This window comes from Rhinopithecus roxellana, chromosome 19 (assembly GCF_007565055.1).
Source record: "Rhinopithecus roxellana isolate Shanxi Qingling chromosome 19, ASM756505v1, whole genome shotgun sequence".
Lineage (NCBI taxonomy): Eukaryota > Metazoa > Chordata > Mammalia > Primates > Cercopithecidae > Rhinopithecus > Rhinopithecus roxellana.
In genome coordinates this window covers 33,026,279-33,042,289 of record NC_044567.1, presented here as the reverse complement: position 1 = coordinate 33,042,289, position 16,011 = coordinate 33,026,279, and the positions used below count along the sequence as shown (strand labels likewise).

Here is a 16,011-nt window from a genome sequence, read left to right as displayed (position 1 = left end):
GATGAAGGAAGGCAAGTGTGGGGGACCCTGGCTGCCCCTCACTCCCTGCTCCTTCCTCTGAGTGCCACTGCGTGAGGATGTGGCGTCCCCTCCTTATAACTGTGCTGTGACCGGGTCAACATGAGTGTTCCAGGAGAGCGGGGGAGGAGGAAAGGTCCCGGAACGACCTGGAGCGCACACTTGGGACTTCCGGTTCTTATTTGTGTCCTTGAATCACGTGCCTGCTAGGTGAGTCCTCTGTGATGTGCAGCTCCACGCGCCTGACGGGCACGAAGCCCAGTGCTGGGCGCATGGGACCTGTTCCATCAGGTTAGAAGCAGGGAACAAACGCCTCATGGCTCCTGCTCCCAACACAAGCACGGAGACAGGCACGTCCGCGTGAGCCATCCCAGAACCGACGGGACGCACTGCTCAGGAGCACAGAGGCCCTTCAGCCTGGGGAAAAAGCTGGGAAGCTGGGCAAATCCAGGGTAACGTGAGGCTTCGAAGAATGAGAAGGTTTTGCACAAACAGGCAGGCCGAGCAGATGGCAAAAGAAGTCTCAGGAGCAAAGCTATCAGCTATGAAACGGTGGCTGTGGAGCAACAGCTTGGAACGCAGGGCAGGGAGGGCGCCATGAAGGATGGACACAGCTGGAGATAAAGCAGAACAGAGCCTGGGGGAGAAGGCCCTGAGCATCATGCAGATTCAGGTTCTCTCCTGCAAGGAAGGGGACAGGTTCTGTTCGCTTGTTTTGCTAAGTGGAGGAATGACATGATCAGTGGATCGAAATTCCACAGCTGCATGAGTCCTGGAGTAGAAGATGGCAAAGCTTAGAGGTCCGCACACCAGTGGGGAAGCCGCCCCAGTGGGTCAGGCCTGTGATGAAGGTCCGCCTCAGGGCAGCAGCAACAGTGGCCATGAAGAGCCACTCCAGAGGTCCACAGGCAAGGCTTGGGGATGCCTGGGTGTAGGGAGAGAGGGGGAGACACATGAGAAAGGGCTCCAAGCCTAAACAGGCTCTCTGAGGATGGCAGCAGAGGCCCCAGGACAAGGGGCAGTCTTGGGGCTATCGGCTGTGGACAGGCTGAGCTGGGGAGGCCCGGCAGCCACTCTAGGGGAGACGTCCTGCAAGCAGAGGTTGAGAGGGGAGCCTGGAAGGGGTCGGAATTGCACAAGCACACACACGGGCCCTCAGCAGGTAGCAGCAGGGTCAGTCCCGGGACTGATTATCTGTCAAGGAAGAGGGGCTTAGGAACACTGGGGGCTAGAATCCTGGGGGATGTCCAGCAGCTGGTGGGTGGGCAGAGAGGAGAGGACAGGGAAAGCATGCACAGGGAGCCGTCGGAGAGGGAGGGGAGCCCAGGTAGACTCATCCACCAGAGCCGAGAGGAGAGAGGAGGGAGGCCCCTGGCTGAGGAGTGAACGGAAGTCAGGACGTAGATGCAACAAGGGACTGTCAGAGTTCCTGTTAGAAATGCAAAATGTTTGTTCCCTAGTGTCACAAGGAAAAATTAGCATTTAGACAAAAAGTTCTCTCAGCAAGGCAATTTTTACTTGCTGCAGAAAGGGTGTCTCTTGCAGATGGAACAATGGGGAGGGCACACACAGAATAAAGAGACACCAGAATATTTATTCCATACGCATGAGGTCTCTATTGCTGTGTCCTGTCTCCACTGGCTGGAGCCAGACCTCACAAACTAAATTAAAACCCGACTGGCTAATTATTTATTCTCAAATAAGGAAGGGGCATAGGCTGTGAGCTGGAACATGCCTATAAGCACATCCAGCACAGATACCCTGGTTAAGGTACAAGGACATAAAATGTACTACGTGCCTTGAGCATGTCCAACAGCTACATAGGATAAGGCTAAACAAAGAGTTGTTAGCACAAAGCAAGGAGGCTTGAAGGAAGTCTTTAAAAGAAACTATTATTTCTAACACTTAGGATTTATTCTTTAATAAGAAGGGAAACTTTAAAGAGCAACTTTTTACTTTCTGCAGTCCTGCAGCCACACAAACGCCTGCGAGGAAGGCAGTGGCAGCAGGCCTCCTAACAGCCAAGAGGCAGGAACAGCCCGAATGCCCACGGATGAGTGAATAACAATGTGGTCTCCATACAATGGAACGTTATTTGGGCATAAAAGGGAATGAGGCTCTGACACACGCTCCACGGATGAGTCGTGTAAACCTAACCCTACGCTAAGTGAAAGAAAGCAGACACAAAGGCCCACGTAGTGTATGTTCCATTTGTATGAAATGCCCAGAAGAGGCAAGTGCATAGACAGAAGCATTAGGACTGCCTAGGGCCAGGGGAAGAGGAGGAGAGGCTGCCAATGAGTAGACAGGGTATGCTTCGGGGTGATGAACTGTTCACTGTTCTAAAATGGATTTGATTGGTGGTTTAATAACTTTGTGAATATACTACTATTACTAGACTTTTCCTTAGTTCAGCTAAACACCTCTTCAAGATCCTACCTTTTAAATATTGTTACAATGGCAGTTACACTTTTTTTTTTTTTTTTTTTGAGACAGAGTTTCGCTTTTGTCGCTCAGGCTGGAGTGCAATGGCGTGATCTCGGCTCACCGCAACCTCTGCCTCCCAGGTTCAAGCGATTCTCCTGTCTCGGCCTCCCGAGTAGCTGGGATTACAGGCATGCGCCACCACACCCGGCTAATTTTGTATTTTTAGTAGAGACAGTGTTTCTCCATGTGGGTCAGGCTGGTCTCGAACTCGTGACCTCAGGTGATCTGCCTGCCTCGACCTCCCAAAGTGCTGGGATTATAGGCACGAGCCACGGCACCCGGCGGCAGTTACATTTCCACATGAGTTTTGGAGGGAACAAATATTCACACTACAGCATTCTGCCGCAGGTTCCCCCAAACTCATCATTCTCAGCATAAAATGCATTCATTCCATCCCAACCACCCCGAGAGTCTTAACTTGCTCCAGCACCAATTCAAAAGTCCAAAGTCCAGTCTCCTCTAAATCAGATACGAGTCAGACTCCAGGCTCGATTCATCCTGAGGCAAATCCCCCTCCAGCTGAGGGCCTCTGAAATTTAACCAGTTGTGCGCTTCTGAATACAGCGGCGGGGCAGGCACAAGATAGACATTCCCATTCCAAACGGGAGAAGAGGGCGAGAAGAGAAGAATAACTAATCCCAAGTAAGTCTGAAACCCAACAGGGCAGACAATATGACATCGTAAGACTCCAGAATCATCTCTGACTCATCTTAATGGGGTCCCCCAAGGCCAGAAGCCCCACCCCCTGTGCTGGCTCTGCCCACGCCGCAGCTCTCGCAGGATGGCGTCTAGTGCCCACATACAGCTCTCCCGGCTGGGGCGGCAAGCTGGTGGCCCCAGTTCTGGAGCCTCGAGAGTGGCCCTGTTCTCATGGCTTAGCTAGGCGTTACAAAGTCATGTTACCAGCAAATAAATGTAATCTTCCTTCTTCCTTTCCTATCTGGATGCCTTTCATTTCTTGCCTAACTGCCCTGACGAGAACCTCCAGTACAATGCTGAATAGAAGTGGTAAGATTGGACATCTCTGTCTTCTTCCTGAGCTTACGGAGTTTTCAAATGAGATGGGCATTTCGGTGGTTTGAGGGAAAGAAATTAATGAGGAAAGAAACTGGGGATACGCACAAGACAGAGGATAATTGACAAGAGATGGATCCAGGGGAGACAGGAAAAAGGGAGGCCACTTATTCCAGCGATGGGAGGGAACAAAAACAATTCAGGAGCGACTGACATGGAAAGCTAGGAATGCTGCTCTTCACACCTAACGGTCGTCCCTTCTCAGTCAAGTGGGACGGTCACCTGGGGGAACGGTCAGGGTAGCCTGGGGGCTTGAAGCAAGGAAGAAACATCAGACATGACTGCTGCCGTGTGGGAGAACGCGGTCCAGCTCGTGGAGACAGACGGACCCACAGAGTGGAGACAGACGGACCCACAGAAGGGGCCAGCCTGGTGCTTTGCTGTCTCTCTGTTTGGTGCCAGTTTGCCAAGTGCCTTCCCCTGCTTCTGGGTTCTAGCCCACCGAGACTTTTCCCTGTTTATTCCCTGGCATTATGAAGTCATCTCTGGAAACTGAAATCATACTAAAAATGTATTGTATTGACTGAAGGCATATTTCTTGATCTTAATTTAAAACTGATGTTTCACGTTTCTTCTTCTAAAAAAGCGGGAGTGGGGGGGGTGGTGCAAAGACTAAGTTTCTTATCTTTTCTGACTAGGCTCTTCTTAACAGAAGACAGAACCCTCCCCCCACTTTCAAGGTGTTTCGACTGAACTCAAGGTGCAGCTGGAGTGGCACCTTGTGCACAGGCGTCTGCTCAGCACTCCTTTCCTACCTCGAGGGCCCACCCCAGCTGAGAGACGCCACAAACAGCAAGGATGGCTTGGGCAGATCTGGAGTTTATTTGCTGCAGTTCCTTGGCGCTAGTTTACAAGGCAAAAACAAACAAACAAAAACAATTAGAATAATTATAATTTCTTAAAAACCCTGTCAACAACTTTCAGTCATTTCTTTATATTTTTGTATTTTGACAAAACTTCTTTTAAACAAATACAAAATAATCTAAAAGGAGAAAAACTATACATAGATTATTTACACCTCTGATAAACAGACTAATACTGACCCATATGCCTCTCTGTCTAGGAAACACTTGTGAGAACCAGGCCAGGGCCCGGGCCAGCTGGACAGGCTCCAGCGCCAGCCCAAACACACCCAGACCTTGGCAGGCACCACCTGGTTCTCCCACCCAGAAAGTTCAGGTTTCCAGCCTGGACCCTCTTATGTCACCCTCACAAGCTCTAGCACAAAAGTGCCTAAAGCCATCATTCCCTCCAGGTAGGATCCACACAAAGTGGCGGGGACAGGGAGGTGACAGACTGTCCCCCTCCATTCCTCCCACCACTCCTCTGCAAAAGCTATTTCCAGAGATGCTCGCCAACCCTAAAGGATCAGAGAAGCCATGGCGACACGGCCCTGTGGAAACCCGCAGCTCCTCCACCTGCCTCCTCGGGGCCACGCCCTGCACCGCCCTGGTCCACGGTCCTGTGGAGGGGCGGGCCGAGACGGCCGGCCAGCCAGCCAGCCACCTGCTCTGCCTGGACTGGCATGCTGGCCCTGGCGGAGTGGCAGGAGCTGCCCTGAGAGTCCCTGAGAGAACGGCAGGAAAATGCTGCGTGTCATGGCTCCCTTCATACTGTAATGAGGAGGGGCAGGGCCAGCTCACACAGTGCCTGCAGGGGAAGACAGAGATGCGAGAGGCTGCCCGGTCACCCCCCTCACTCCAGTGCACCCCACGGAGCAGATAAAGGCCCATCTTCCCCTTTAGGGGGCCCACCACAAAACGCATCCAGAGTAGTCCAGTTAGGGCCGGTTTTGAGGCAGAAAAAGCTGAAGCCCTACGGGGATCGGGGAAGTCCTACTCCTTCCTCTAGAACGAGGACTGGAGTCTGGGGAAGAGGAAGAAAACCCAAAATGAAACAGGTTACCCGGAACCTCTGTCCCGATAACCTTCCTCACAGTTTTGGTTATTAGGTATTTAGCTCAAGGAAAATGCTGACTTTCTACTTTAAAGCCCAACAAGAACTTGGATTCTGAAGGAGGAAAACAATGTAAGCGTCCAGTCGGTCCTCTCCTCTCCTCGGCGCTCCGCAGGCACTTGGGCTGGGAAAGCATCCGCGGGAGTTGCCGGACCGCACGCTGCCGCCGGCTGCGTCTCTGGCCAGGGCAGGCCCCGGAGTCGGACTGTGTTGTCTGAAGGCCCACTGACCCTTTGCCCTCTGCGCCCTTGACCTCACCTGTCTCTCTCGCCCAGACAAGCACCAGGCAGCGAGCTCCCACAGCACAGGAGAGGCGGGCCAGGCCCTGCCGCGGGCCCAGGCTGATGCCCCTTGGCCACAGCCCCGGCGCTCCTCTCCAGGGAGAAGCTCCCCAGCGCAGCCAGGGCAGAATGCACCTGAACAGCACTACGTTCTCTCTTAAAAAAAAAAAAAAATAGATCTTTATAGTATGTGGCTTCTCTTCCTTTCCACCGTTTTTCTTAACATATAATAATATATGGATACATGTATTTATGGTGCAGGGTTTCAAGACCTCTTCACGGGGACAACCAAGAGGTAAACAGTTGGCTCCAAGCTCTGCTACCAGAACACTGAGCAGAGAAACTGGCTAGGAGGCTGCCCTGCCGACAAGAGCTCTGCCCTGTGAGAGAGGAAGGCTCAGGAGCCCATGCTGGACAGAGGGCCGGTCCTCTCTTCCCCAGTGATAATTGCCCACCCTTCTCCCACTTAAAAAAAATAGCAAAAGCTGAAGCTAGTCTCTAGGAATCCAGGGCGGGGCCTGGCAGAGGACGCTGTGCTCGGCAGCAGTGCACCCGTGGAGATGCGGGAGAAGAGCGGGAGCTCCAAGGCCCATGCAGGCCAACGCCCTCGGCTGCACGCTCAGTGTCGCTTCGTGGAGGAGACCTTCTTTTTCCGTGCTGCGAGCATTTCGTAGAAAGGGTCCCTGCTGATGGCCGCTCTGGAGCACAGAAAAGGGAGAAAACAGAGACGTGAGGGACAGAATCAGAAGAAACACACCTCTGGGCAGGGGCTTGCTCAGGGGCCCCTCATGCCCCAGAACCCCTGTCCCACCCCACCGTCACTGCAAAGGCCAAGTTAGTGTCGTCCACCCTTGCTGTGTCCACACAGTGACCTAAGGTGACACACTTCGAAAGAGACACAGGAACATGTGACAAGATAATTTTGGGGTTTTTAGCTGTTTCAACATAATCATCAATTTACATGTAGGAACAGAATCATGCCACATTCCTACGGCTATATTCTAATTCAGAGAAAAAAACTGGTGCATGAGTTTCCATGATGACATCTGATTTTGCTTTGCAGCAGCGAGTGCCACATAATCAAGCTGTGTCACATGCGGTCCTCCGGCACGGGGTGTGTGATAGCTGGCGTGGTAAATGCAGTGGGGCCTTCCAAGCCCCCATGTGCACCTGCTCAATAACTAAGGCTCCATGACTCTGCAGGCAGCACTGCCTGGCACGATGCTGCTGGTGGGGGGCCATGGACAGACCGGCTGGACCTGGCTGGGTCTCCGGTGCACAGAGAGGGGGCCCGAACTCATGCTTGTGCTACAGCCTCAAAGACAGCAGCACAGGCCGTGCCGCGGGCTGGAGCACCTGTAGCAGACTGGCAACACCACAACCCTATGTCTGCCATTCTCGACTTTCAAGAAAGTTATGGGCTCAAAGTCCTGACACTTCATTTCTTTCCAGGGAAGCAGTATCCTAAGTGATGATTCTAAATGTGACTTTGAAAAATGCTTCGTTTTTCTGACTATAGAAGTAAAAACCGTATGAAAGACACATGTACAAAACCAGCCAAAACTTTTCTGAAAGACCAGTGAGGGGAGGACAGGGAACCCGCCAGCCAGCACAGTCAAAGCACACCATGATGCTACAGGGGGAGAGGCGGGCGGTGCTCACAGTGGGAGGCGCAGCGGAGCGGCAGGTGCATGCTGTGTGGTGGGGGAGCGGGGTACACTCTCAGAAGAGCACATGAAGTCAGTGGGAGTGACGCAGATGAATCCATAAATGGCGTCCGCACCACCAGCTATTCATTCGTGAGAACGAACTTACAACCCTTACTTCAAACCTTACACAAAAAATACATTTCATAATGATTCAAGAGTTAATTTTTTTTTCAGTACGTTAAAAAAAGGATACAGGTCCCCCACAACACTGCTGTTTTCTTCCCCAGAACACAGGGCTGGTGCCATAACTGGCAGGGGACTCTGAAAGCACCGTGGTGCCGCGTCTGCTCAATGGAGGGTGGGCTGGCCCCTGCTCAGGGCCACACTTCCCTGGATGGCTGGCATGCCAGGGAAGCTGCCAAACCCCATGCCCATGACATGATCTCATTTAATCCTCAAAAGAGCCCCGTGAGGCAGAAATGACCTGTATCACACGGAAGAGTAAGTTACCTGCCTACCAGGCACAGCGCTCACAAAGACAGAGCGAGGACTCGGCACAGCGCGACCTGGCGCCAAATCCATCCTCTCTTCAGCTGGTTCCTGTTTTCATTGCATGAATTTTCAGATTACTTTTGAGGGGATAAATCATCTATTCCTTTCCCTCCATCATCATATCATCTCCATCTTCAGTCAGTTTTTAGGTATTTAGCCTGGGTCAAAACCTACACTGGTCTGAGTAGAAATACCAAAAGATAAAACAAAGGCTAGAGGATATTGCACTCCCTCGGGAACAGGGCTGTAGTCTGGGCGAGAGAAAGCCCGTCACACAGTACACAGAGGACTTACAGGGGCCTTGGCATGAACCTGCGGGTTCATTCTCCCTGTTTTCCAGGTGAAGTTACAGGCAGCTGAGGAGTCTTTCTCAGGAAAACAGCTGGGTGTACGCTCATGGATGAAGCACCCAGGAGGGAGAGGGTAAGGTTGTGCTCTTAGGAGAACGGATCACTGAGAAAGGTACAGTCAGAATGCTCACTGCTGACCCTCGCACAGGGACTGGAGGGACAGCCAGGCGGACCAAGTCCCAGGGAACAACATTAAGCAAGAGAAGCCAACTGGCTTTAGAAAGCCATGTTTCCAGATACTTGTCACATCAGGAAATTTCCAGCCCTGTGATACACCTTACATGACGTGGCCCAGCGGAGCCGACAGAGCCGAGAGCCACAGGCCTGGACTCGGGAGCCCCATTTCCTAGCTGTGGAACCCTGAGGAAGCTTCTCCCTCCTCCCGGACCTTGGATCACAGTATGTGACTCCAGCAAATTTCTTAGCCTCTAAGGGCCTCAGTTTCCTCATCTGTAGCTAGGAAAATGGTGTCTCACAGGATTCACAAATTACAGAACATGACTACTCTCTCCTCTGAGCTGTCACTGTGAGAATGAGAGCAGCTTTGTCAGACATGGAAAGACCAGTTGAGAAGATGGCATCTGTGCTGGTAGCTCATGCGCCTCTTCCTATTTTGGGTCTATGAGGACACATTGGGAACCCAGATAGGACATGCTCTCTTACATATGCTGTAATAGCCAAGAATCCAAAGGCCTCCCGGGAAGTCATCAGCTGGGAACCAGGACGAAGCTTCCCTAAGAATGTAATGCAGCACAGAAGAGATGCGGGCGGCATGTTTAACCACGAAGACGATGAACACCTGGGGAGGTGAGGGCCGCGTCAGGCGTGCACTTCCCTTTCTCAGCAGTCACTTACTTAATGCACTTAATCCACTCCTCCTTCTCCTCGGGCGTCGGAGCTGAGATCCGATAAACAGTGTGGTTCCCCTCCACCACCCGCCCGTCAGCCTCGGTCTTGCAGGCCTTGATAACTTGGTCTTTATTGTCGGGGATATAAAGCTCAAAGCAGTTCTGAGAATGAAAACAGAGAGGGAGACAGTGGAGCAAAGGAAGCTGCTGACTGAGAAACATGCTGATTTCTTTCCCCAAAGCCCCTTTATTCTGACCTTCACAAAATACGAGCAATACCTATTTTCCTGTGGAAAAGTGAAGCCTAGATGTGGAATTCTGGAGACTGTAAATTATATATAAATAAGTCTTGTTAGCAAGCCTATCAGTCTGATACGTTAGCTCCACTTCCAATGCATTTAAAATATGCAGAGAACTGCAGGTTACTTAAGACTTTTTAAAGTCAAGCCAGTAATATCATGATAGTCCAAAACAAAGGAAAAACACACAGCAGGTGTCCCAAGGTTACAAGCTAAATAGCCCACTCAAGCACGCTTGCCGCTGCCACTGAAGGAGGGGCAACTTCCACACCTCATGTGCTATTCACCAAGTGAAACTATAAAGTGGACTGGATGGCACAGGAAGAAGTGATTTCGAATCTCATCTTTGGCTTCAACAATATAATAAAAAATTAGACTAAATAAAAGCCTGATCACGTGTTTCAGGTTTTTGGTTTTGAGTTTTTAAAAAAATCTTTGAAATGCCCATCCCCTTTCTCCCCTCAAAATATCCCAGCAAAAATACTCACTGGTTTTTTGGAGTCCTCCACTTCCCGGATACTCAGATTCTCTAAAGGGATGATTCCACGGGGCTCCTTATCCTACAGAACAGTTGAAGAGAGGAAGTCTAAGATCACAGGTGAAGGACACACACTGCCAGATTCTTCCCCGGCAACTCCTCCGACTCTCCTGCCTTCTCCCAGGACATGAAGTTCACAAACCAGCCTGAGGGAACTCCTTCTGTTCTAAACAAGAATAGCGCCAACAATGTCTGAGGATTGTCAGTATAACTGCAAGTCCTCTGCGAGTAGAAAGCCCAGAAGATTCAACAGACACCTTGAGAGTGTGGCTGGCAGTGACCCGGGCACAGTCCTCAAGCAGGGAGTGGGCCCCTTTCCCTCTTCCCTTTGCCTGGCTCTCCCACTCTTCTCCGAAGCCTCGGTTTTGGGGCAACAGCTCCAGGAAGTCTTTCCTAGGCTCACCCTAGCGCCCCGGTGCCTGGGACTGCAGCTGTGGGTCAGAACATGAACCACTCACTGCCTCTGACCACCGCCCCACCGCCAGACAGTACAATCCTCAGAGACACCACTATCCTGACAACTCCACCTGGATTTCCAAAGGCACCTCAATTCCTGTCCAGAACAGAGCTGCACCCGCCAACTAGTCCCATCTCATCTGCAGAGGGCACGGCACCGCAGACATTTCTAGCACACGTCTGATGGCAGCCTCACAGTCCCCTGATATCCAGCCAACCCATGGCCAAGTCCTAGCACTGTTTTTTTTTTTTTTTTTTTTTGAGACGGAGTCTCGCTCTGTCGCCCAGGCTGGAGTGCAGTGGCCGGATCTCAGCTCACCGCAAGCTCCGCCTCCCAGGTTTACGCCATTCTCCTGCCTCAGCCTCCCGAGTAGCTGGGACTACAGGCGCCCGCCACCTCGCCCGGCTAGTTTTTTGTATTTTTTAGTAGAGATGGGGTTTCACCGGGTTAGCCAGGATGGTCTCGATCTCCTGACCTCGTGATCCGCCCGTCTCGGCCTCCCAAAGTGCTGGGATTACAGGCTTGAGCCACCGCGCCCGGCCCTAGCACTGTTAAAGTCTTTGTATTTGGCCAGAGTTACACATGCACCGTTAAAAACAAAACAAAAACAAAAACAAAAAACAAACAAAAAACGACCAGTTCTATGAGTTCTCTAAAAGTGAAAAAGAGTCTTTCAGTCATTTCCCATCCCGGGTAGCAACTATTTCCAACTTCTTCAAGCCAACCTGCTTGGTCTTTACCTCTGTATCTCACCCATCTCCAAAATACCATATTACAACTGCTGCCTTTTGAGTGCTCAATTTTAGATGTTATCTACAGAAAAGGACTGAGCTCCTCCTCTTACCTGGGCATATTCATATTCCCCATCCTTCTAAATAATGATCTGGTCATCTGAATTAGGGTTATACACAGTGTCTTCATTAACACCACGTTTCTCTTCCAACCTGTGCCATACAGTGAACTTCCCAATTTTTTCCTTCCTGAAAAGCTTCCTTCCCCACTGGAACCAAAATTAAGGAGGGTGGAGAAGTGGGTTGTTCCTTTGATTTATAGCTCTGTGTCCTTACCATCAAGACCAATTGCAAATGGTTAACCTCTTATCAAAATCTCCTTGCTAGTGCTAATTTGTATCAGGCATCCTGTTCATTTTAATTTCTTGAAGTAATTCTTCCTGGAGCCTCTGAAACCTGTTCCAGTCTGGACTGGTTGCCTTGATACCTGGTAAATTGCTTCATCCTTAAGCTCAGCACTCTCCATTCCAGAGTACTTTTCCCTCCTCTCTTGAAACAAGAGGTTTCAAGATCTCTGGTTTCCTACAGCCAAGGCCTTTGTCCTCCACCAGCATCCTGAGAAACGGTGTGTGGGTGGTAACATTTCTGAGATCTCACTTGGCTAAGAATGTTTCTATGCGACCCTCACACCTGGCTGCTATCTGGCTGGGCCTAACAGTCTAGGCTGGACGTGACCCTCCTTCAGGACTGGGAAGCTCAGCATTCCTGCCTTCACCATTTAATATCACCCCGTACAAAGCTGTTCTGGTTGCTGGTGCTTTGCACACGACTGCTGTTCTCTGTGTCCTTGGTGTTCTGAGGCCCCTGAGGAGGCAGCCTTGGGGTGCATTCATTTTCAGTCATCATGCAGGGTATTCAGTAAGCCTTCCAACCTGGAAACACATCCGTCATGTGGGGGAGGTTTTTAAAAATTATTTTGTCAAGGGTTACCTCCTCTTTGTTTTCTAGGCTTCTCTGGAACATGCTGGACTAGACCTCCTGGGCTATTTCTTCTTTGGGAGAAAAAAAGTCTTTCCTTTATTATTTTCCCTCTGCCTTTCTATTATTTCTGGGAGATTTTCTTAATGCTTTTCTTCCAACTTTTCCACTGAGTTTCCACTTCTGCCACGCTTTGAATTTCCAGGAGGGTTTCATTATTATTTCTGGGAGATTTTCTTAATGCTTTTCTTCCAACTTTTCCACTGAGTTTCCACTTCTGCCACGCTTTGAATTTCCAGGAGGGTTTCATTATTATTTCTGGGAGATTTTCTTAATGATTTTCTGCCAACTTTTCCACTGAGTTTCCACTTCTGCCACGCTTTGAATTTCCAGGAGGGTTTCATTATTATTTCTGGGAGATTTTCTTAATGCTCTTCTGCCAACTTTTCCACTGAGTTTCCACTTCTGCCACACTTTGAATTTCCAGGAGGGTTTCATTATTATTTCTGGGAGATTTTCTTAATGCTCTTCTGCCAACTTTTCCACTGAGTTTCCACTTCTGCCACGCTTTGAATTTCCAGGAGGGTTTCATTATTATTTCTGGGAGATTTTCTTAATGCTCTTCTGCCAACTTTTCCACTGAGTTTTCACTTCTGCCACGCTTTGAATTTCCAGGAGGGTTTCATTATTATTTCTGGGAGATTTTCTTAATGCTCTTCTGCCAACTTTTCCACTGAGTTTCCACTTCTGCCACGCTTTGAATTTCCAGGAGGGTTTCATTATTATTTCTGGGAGATTTTCTTAATGCTCTTCTGCCAACTTTTCCACTGAGTTTTCACTTCTGCCACGCTTTGAATTTCCAGGAGGGCTTCATTATTATTTCTGGGAGATTTTCTTAATGCTCTTCTGCCAACTTTTCCACTGAGTTTTCACTTCTGCCACGCTTTGAATTTCCAGGAGGGTTTCATTATTATTTCTGGGAGATTTTCTTAATGCTCTTCTGCCAACTTTTCCACTGAGTTTTCACTTCTGCCACGCTTTGAATTTCCAGGAGGGTTTCATTATTATTTCTGGGAGATTTTCTTAATGCTCTTCTGCCAACTTTTCCACTGAGTTTTCACTTCTGCCACGCTTTGAATTTCCAGGAGGGTTTCATTATTATTTCTGGGAGATTTTCTTAATGCTCTTCTGCCAACTTTTCCACTGAGTTTTCACTTCTGCCACGCTTTGAATTTCCAGGAGGGTTTCATTATTATTTCTGGGAGATTTTCTTAATGCTCTTCTGCCAACTTTTCCACTGAGTTTTCACTTCTGCCACGCTTTGAATTTCCAGGAGGGTTTCATTATTATTTCTGGGAGATTTTCTTAATGCTTTTCTTCCAACTTTTCCACTGAGTTTTCACTTCTGCCACGCTTTGAATTTCCAGGAGGGTTTCATTATTATTCTTGTTCCCTGGCTTCATACAGGATCCTGTTCTTGTTTCACAGCTGTAACGTCACCTGAGATGACTGAGAGTCTCTTATAGCCAGCGGCGAAGTCTTTCTTCTTCCTGGAGTCCCTCTCTCATCCAAGTTGCTCTTTGGCTGTTGGGTTGCGTTGGTCTCCACTTGCTGTCAGGCTGCAGGGATTCCTCAGGTATCTGGGATTCCTTGGTTGTGCCATTTGAAGAGGGGAAGACTAAGAGCTGACTGGGACTCCGAAGGCTGTGGACTGTGACCATCTACAAGGGCCCTCCCACTAGGCTGTCTGCTGGGGAATCTGACTAAATACTCTTACGCATCTCTTCTTGGGCAGAGAAGTTTCCCACTCTGTCTGCAAGCTACAGGCCTGGCTATCTGTGGTTCTGAGAGCTGAGTGAGGAGAAGCTGGGGGTGGAAAAAGTCCTCAGCATGCAAGAAGCCTGAATTTACCCAACACTCCTGTCTGGGTAAAATGCCCCCACCTTCAACCAGGCCTAGGATCCCTCATCCAGAAACGCTTGGTGTCAGTCTCTCCTGTGAGCGAGCACTCAAGACTTCTGCCTGGGTGCTGGGGAAGGCCCTTAGGGACATGAGGTGAGGGAGACAACTGGTCTGTTTCCTAAACAGTTCTCAGTCAATTCTGCTTCTAGTTTTTACCCCCACCATTCTCACTTCTAGGGTTTAATTGGTGCCGGCACCTTTTGAGGATTCCGCTGGGTTAACTGGGTTGAGGCATCCCCAGGTGAGCAAGTAGGTGGTCTAAGAGTAATCACACTTTGGACCTCAGTAAGTATGTGATATAATGTATACTCTTTGGTGAGGCCTGTGGCATCCACGTTACATACGCATGATGCACGTTCTCAATGTAAAATGATTTTAAACCAAGATGATGTACACCCATGGTCTTCAGTCTGGAGTGGGACCAGGTTATAACAAGACCCTCCTGGTCGCCGGGAGAACCCACTGGGGATTCTGGTATCTTTCCTGGCCCCGCCTCTTCCCTGCTCCATCCCGCACAGCGTGGCCCTCCTCGCTCTTCTCGGCACACTTACCCTGCCACTTGAGAATTGGCTCGAGTGAGCCAGCATCGCTGACTGGTGTTCACCCTATCCCTCAGTGCTGGGGTGAAAGAGAGTGAGAACCTCTGGTGGAAACAACTAAATGTTAAGCTCCTGGGCAGCAATGTAAAAATCCCAAATATTAAAAAGACCCCTGTCTAGAACTTCAAGTGGATTCTGGCAGGCCTAAGAATAGGCAGGCTGCACCCTCACTGATGACCCGTGTGTGCCCAATAATCACCCACTTCCGCCGTGAAGAGGGAAATACCCGAGGGCAACGTCTTTGGCTTTTTAAATTTGTCTTTAAGAACATTCATTGTTTTTGCAAAAATAAGAATTGCTTATTATAAAGAACTAAATATTGTAGAAAAGAATACAAGTGAAAGGTTTAAAAATACTCCAAATCCAATCACTCCTAAATTATCATTGCTGACATTAGGTGAAGACGTGTTGTGTGTGTACAGAGAGAGGGAGAGAAATAGGTTTTATGAAAATGGGATATTTTAAGTGGTATTATTTTCATAAAATACATTGTTTTAATTGTTTCTAATTTAATGGGGGGAAAAAGGAAGCAGAAACTGAAGAAGTGTTGAACCTCAAAGTAAATGTTTCTTTACCGTAAGAGTTCCTAAGATAACCTTATTCAAGTTAAGACAAAGATGTTTACGAAAATAATCCCAGCACTTTGGGAGGCCGAGGCGGGCAGATCACGAGGTCAGGAGTTCGAGACCAGCCTGGCCAATGTGATGAAACCCCGTCTCTACTAAATATACAAAAATTAGCTGGGTATGGTGGCACATGTCTGTAATCCCAGCTACTCAGGAGGCTGTGGCAGGAGAATTGCTTGAACCCAGCAGGTGGAGGTTGCAGTGAGCCGAGATCGTACCACTGCACTCCAGCCTGGGAGACACAGCAAGACTGTCTCAAAAAAAAAAAAAAGAGGTTTTACTCATTCTTTTAAAAAAATACAACATGCTTCCATTTTAACAACATCTCTTGACTCTGCATTTTAAAAAGTACAAAATCTTCTAATTCTTCACATCGTTCCTCCTCCTACCTCCTGATTTTTATTATTTCACTTTTACATTGCCCGGGTTTATAACATTCATGGTCTGTCCTGCAGCCACAATTTCTAGTTAATTAGTATTAGTTTTATATTTAAGCATATTTTAGTATTAGCTCTATATTTAAGTTTCTTTAGCTATTACTTTTTTTTTTTTTTTTGAGACGGAGTCTCGCTCTGTTGCCCAGGCTGGAGTGCAGTGGCGCGATCT

At 49.1% G+C, this 16,011-nt stretch overlaps 1 protein-coding gene across 4 annotated transcripts in view; it reads right to left on the bottom strand.

The window, feature by feature from the left end:
- Nucleotides 1-4,378: 4,378 nt before the first annotated feature.
- The window catches only part of CYTH1 (cytohesin 1), a 109,856-nt gene continuing 98,223 nt past the window's right edge, over nucleotides 4,379-16,011 (bottom strand). For all 4 annotated transcript variants that reach the window (XM_030922524.1, XM_010381930.2, XM_030922523.1 and 1 more), the window contains exons 11-13: nucleotides 10,003-10,074; nucleotides 9,223-9,377; nucleotides 4,379-6,514 (exon numbers count right to left, since the gene is read on the bottom strand). In XM_030922524.1, the coding sequence (XP_030778384.1) occupies nucleotides 6,436-6,514; nucleotides 9,223-9,377; nucleotides 10,003-10,074 (306 nt within the window). In that variant the 3' untranslated portion in view covers nucleotides 4,379-6,435. The remainder of the gene's footprint in view (nucleotides 6,515-9,222; nucleotides 9,378-10,002; nucleotides 10,075-16,011) is intronic.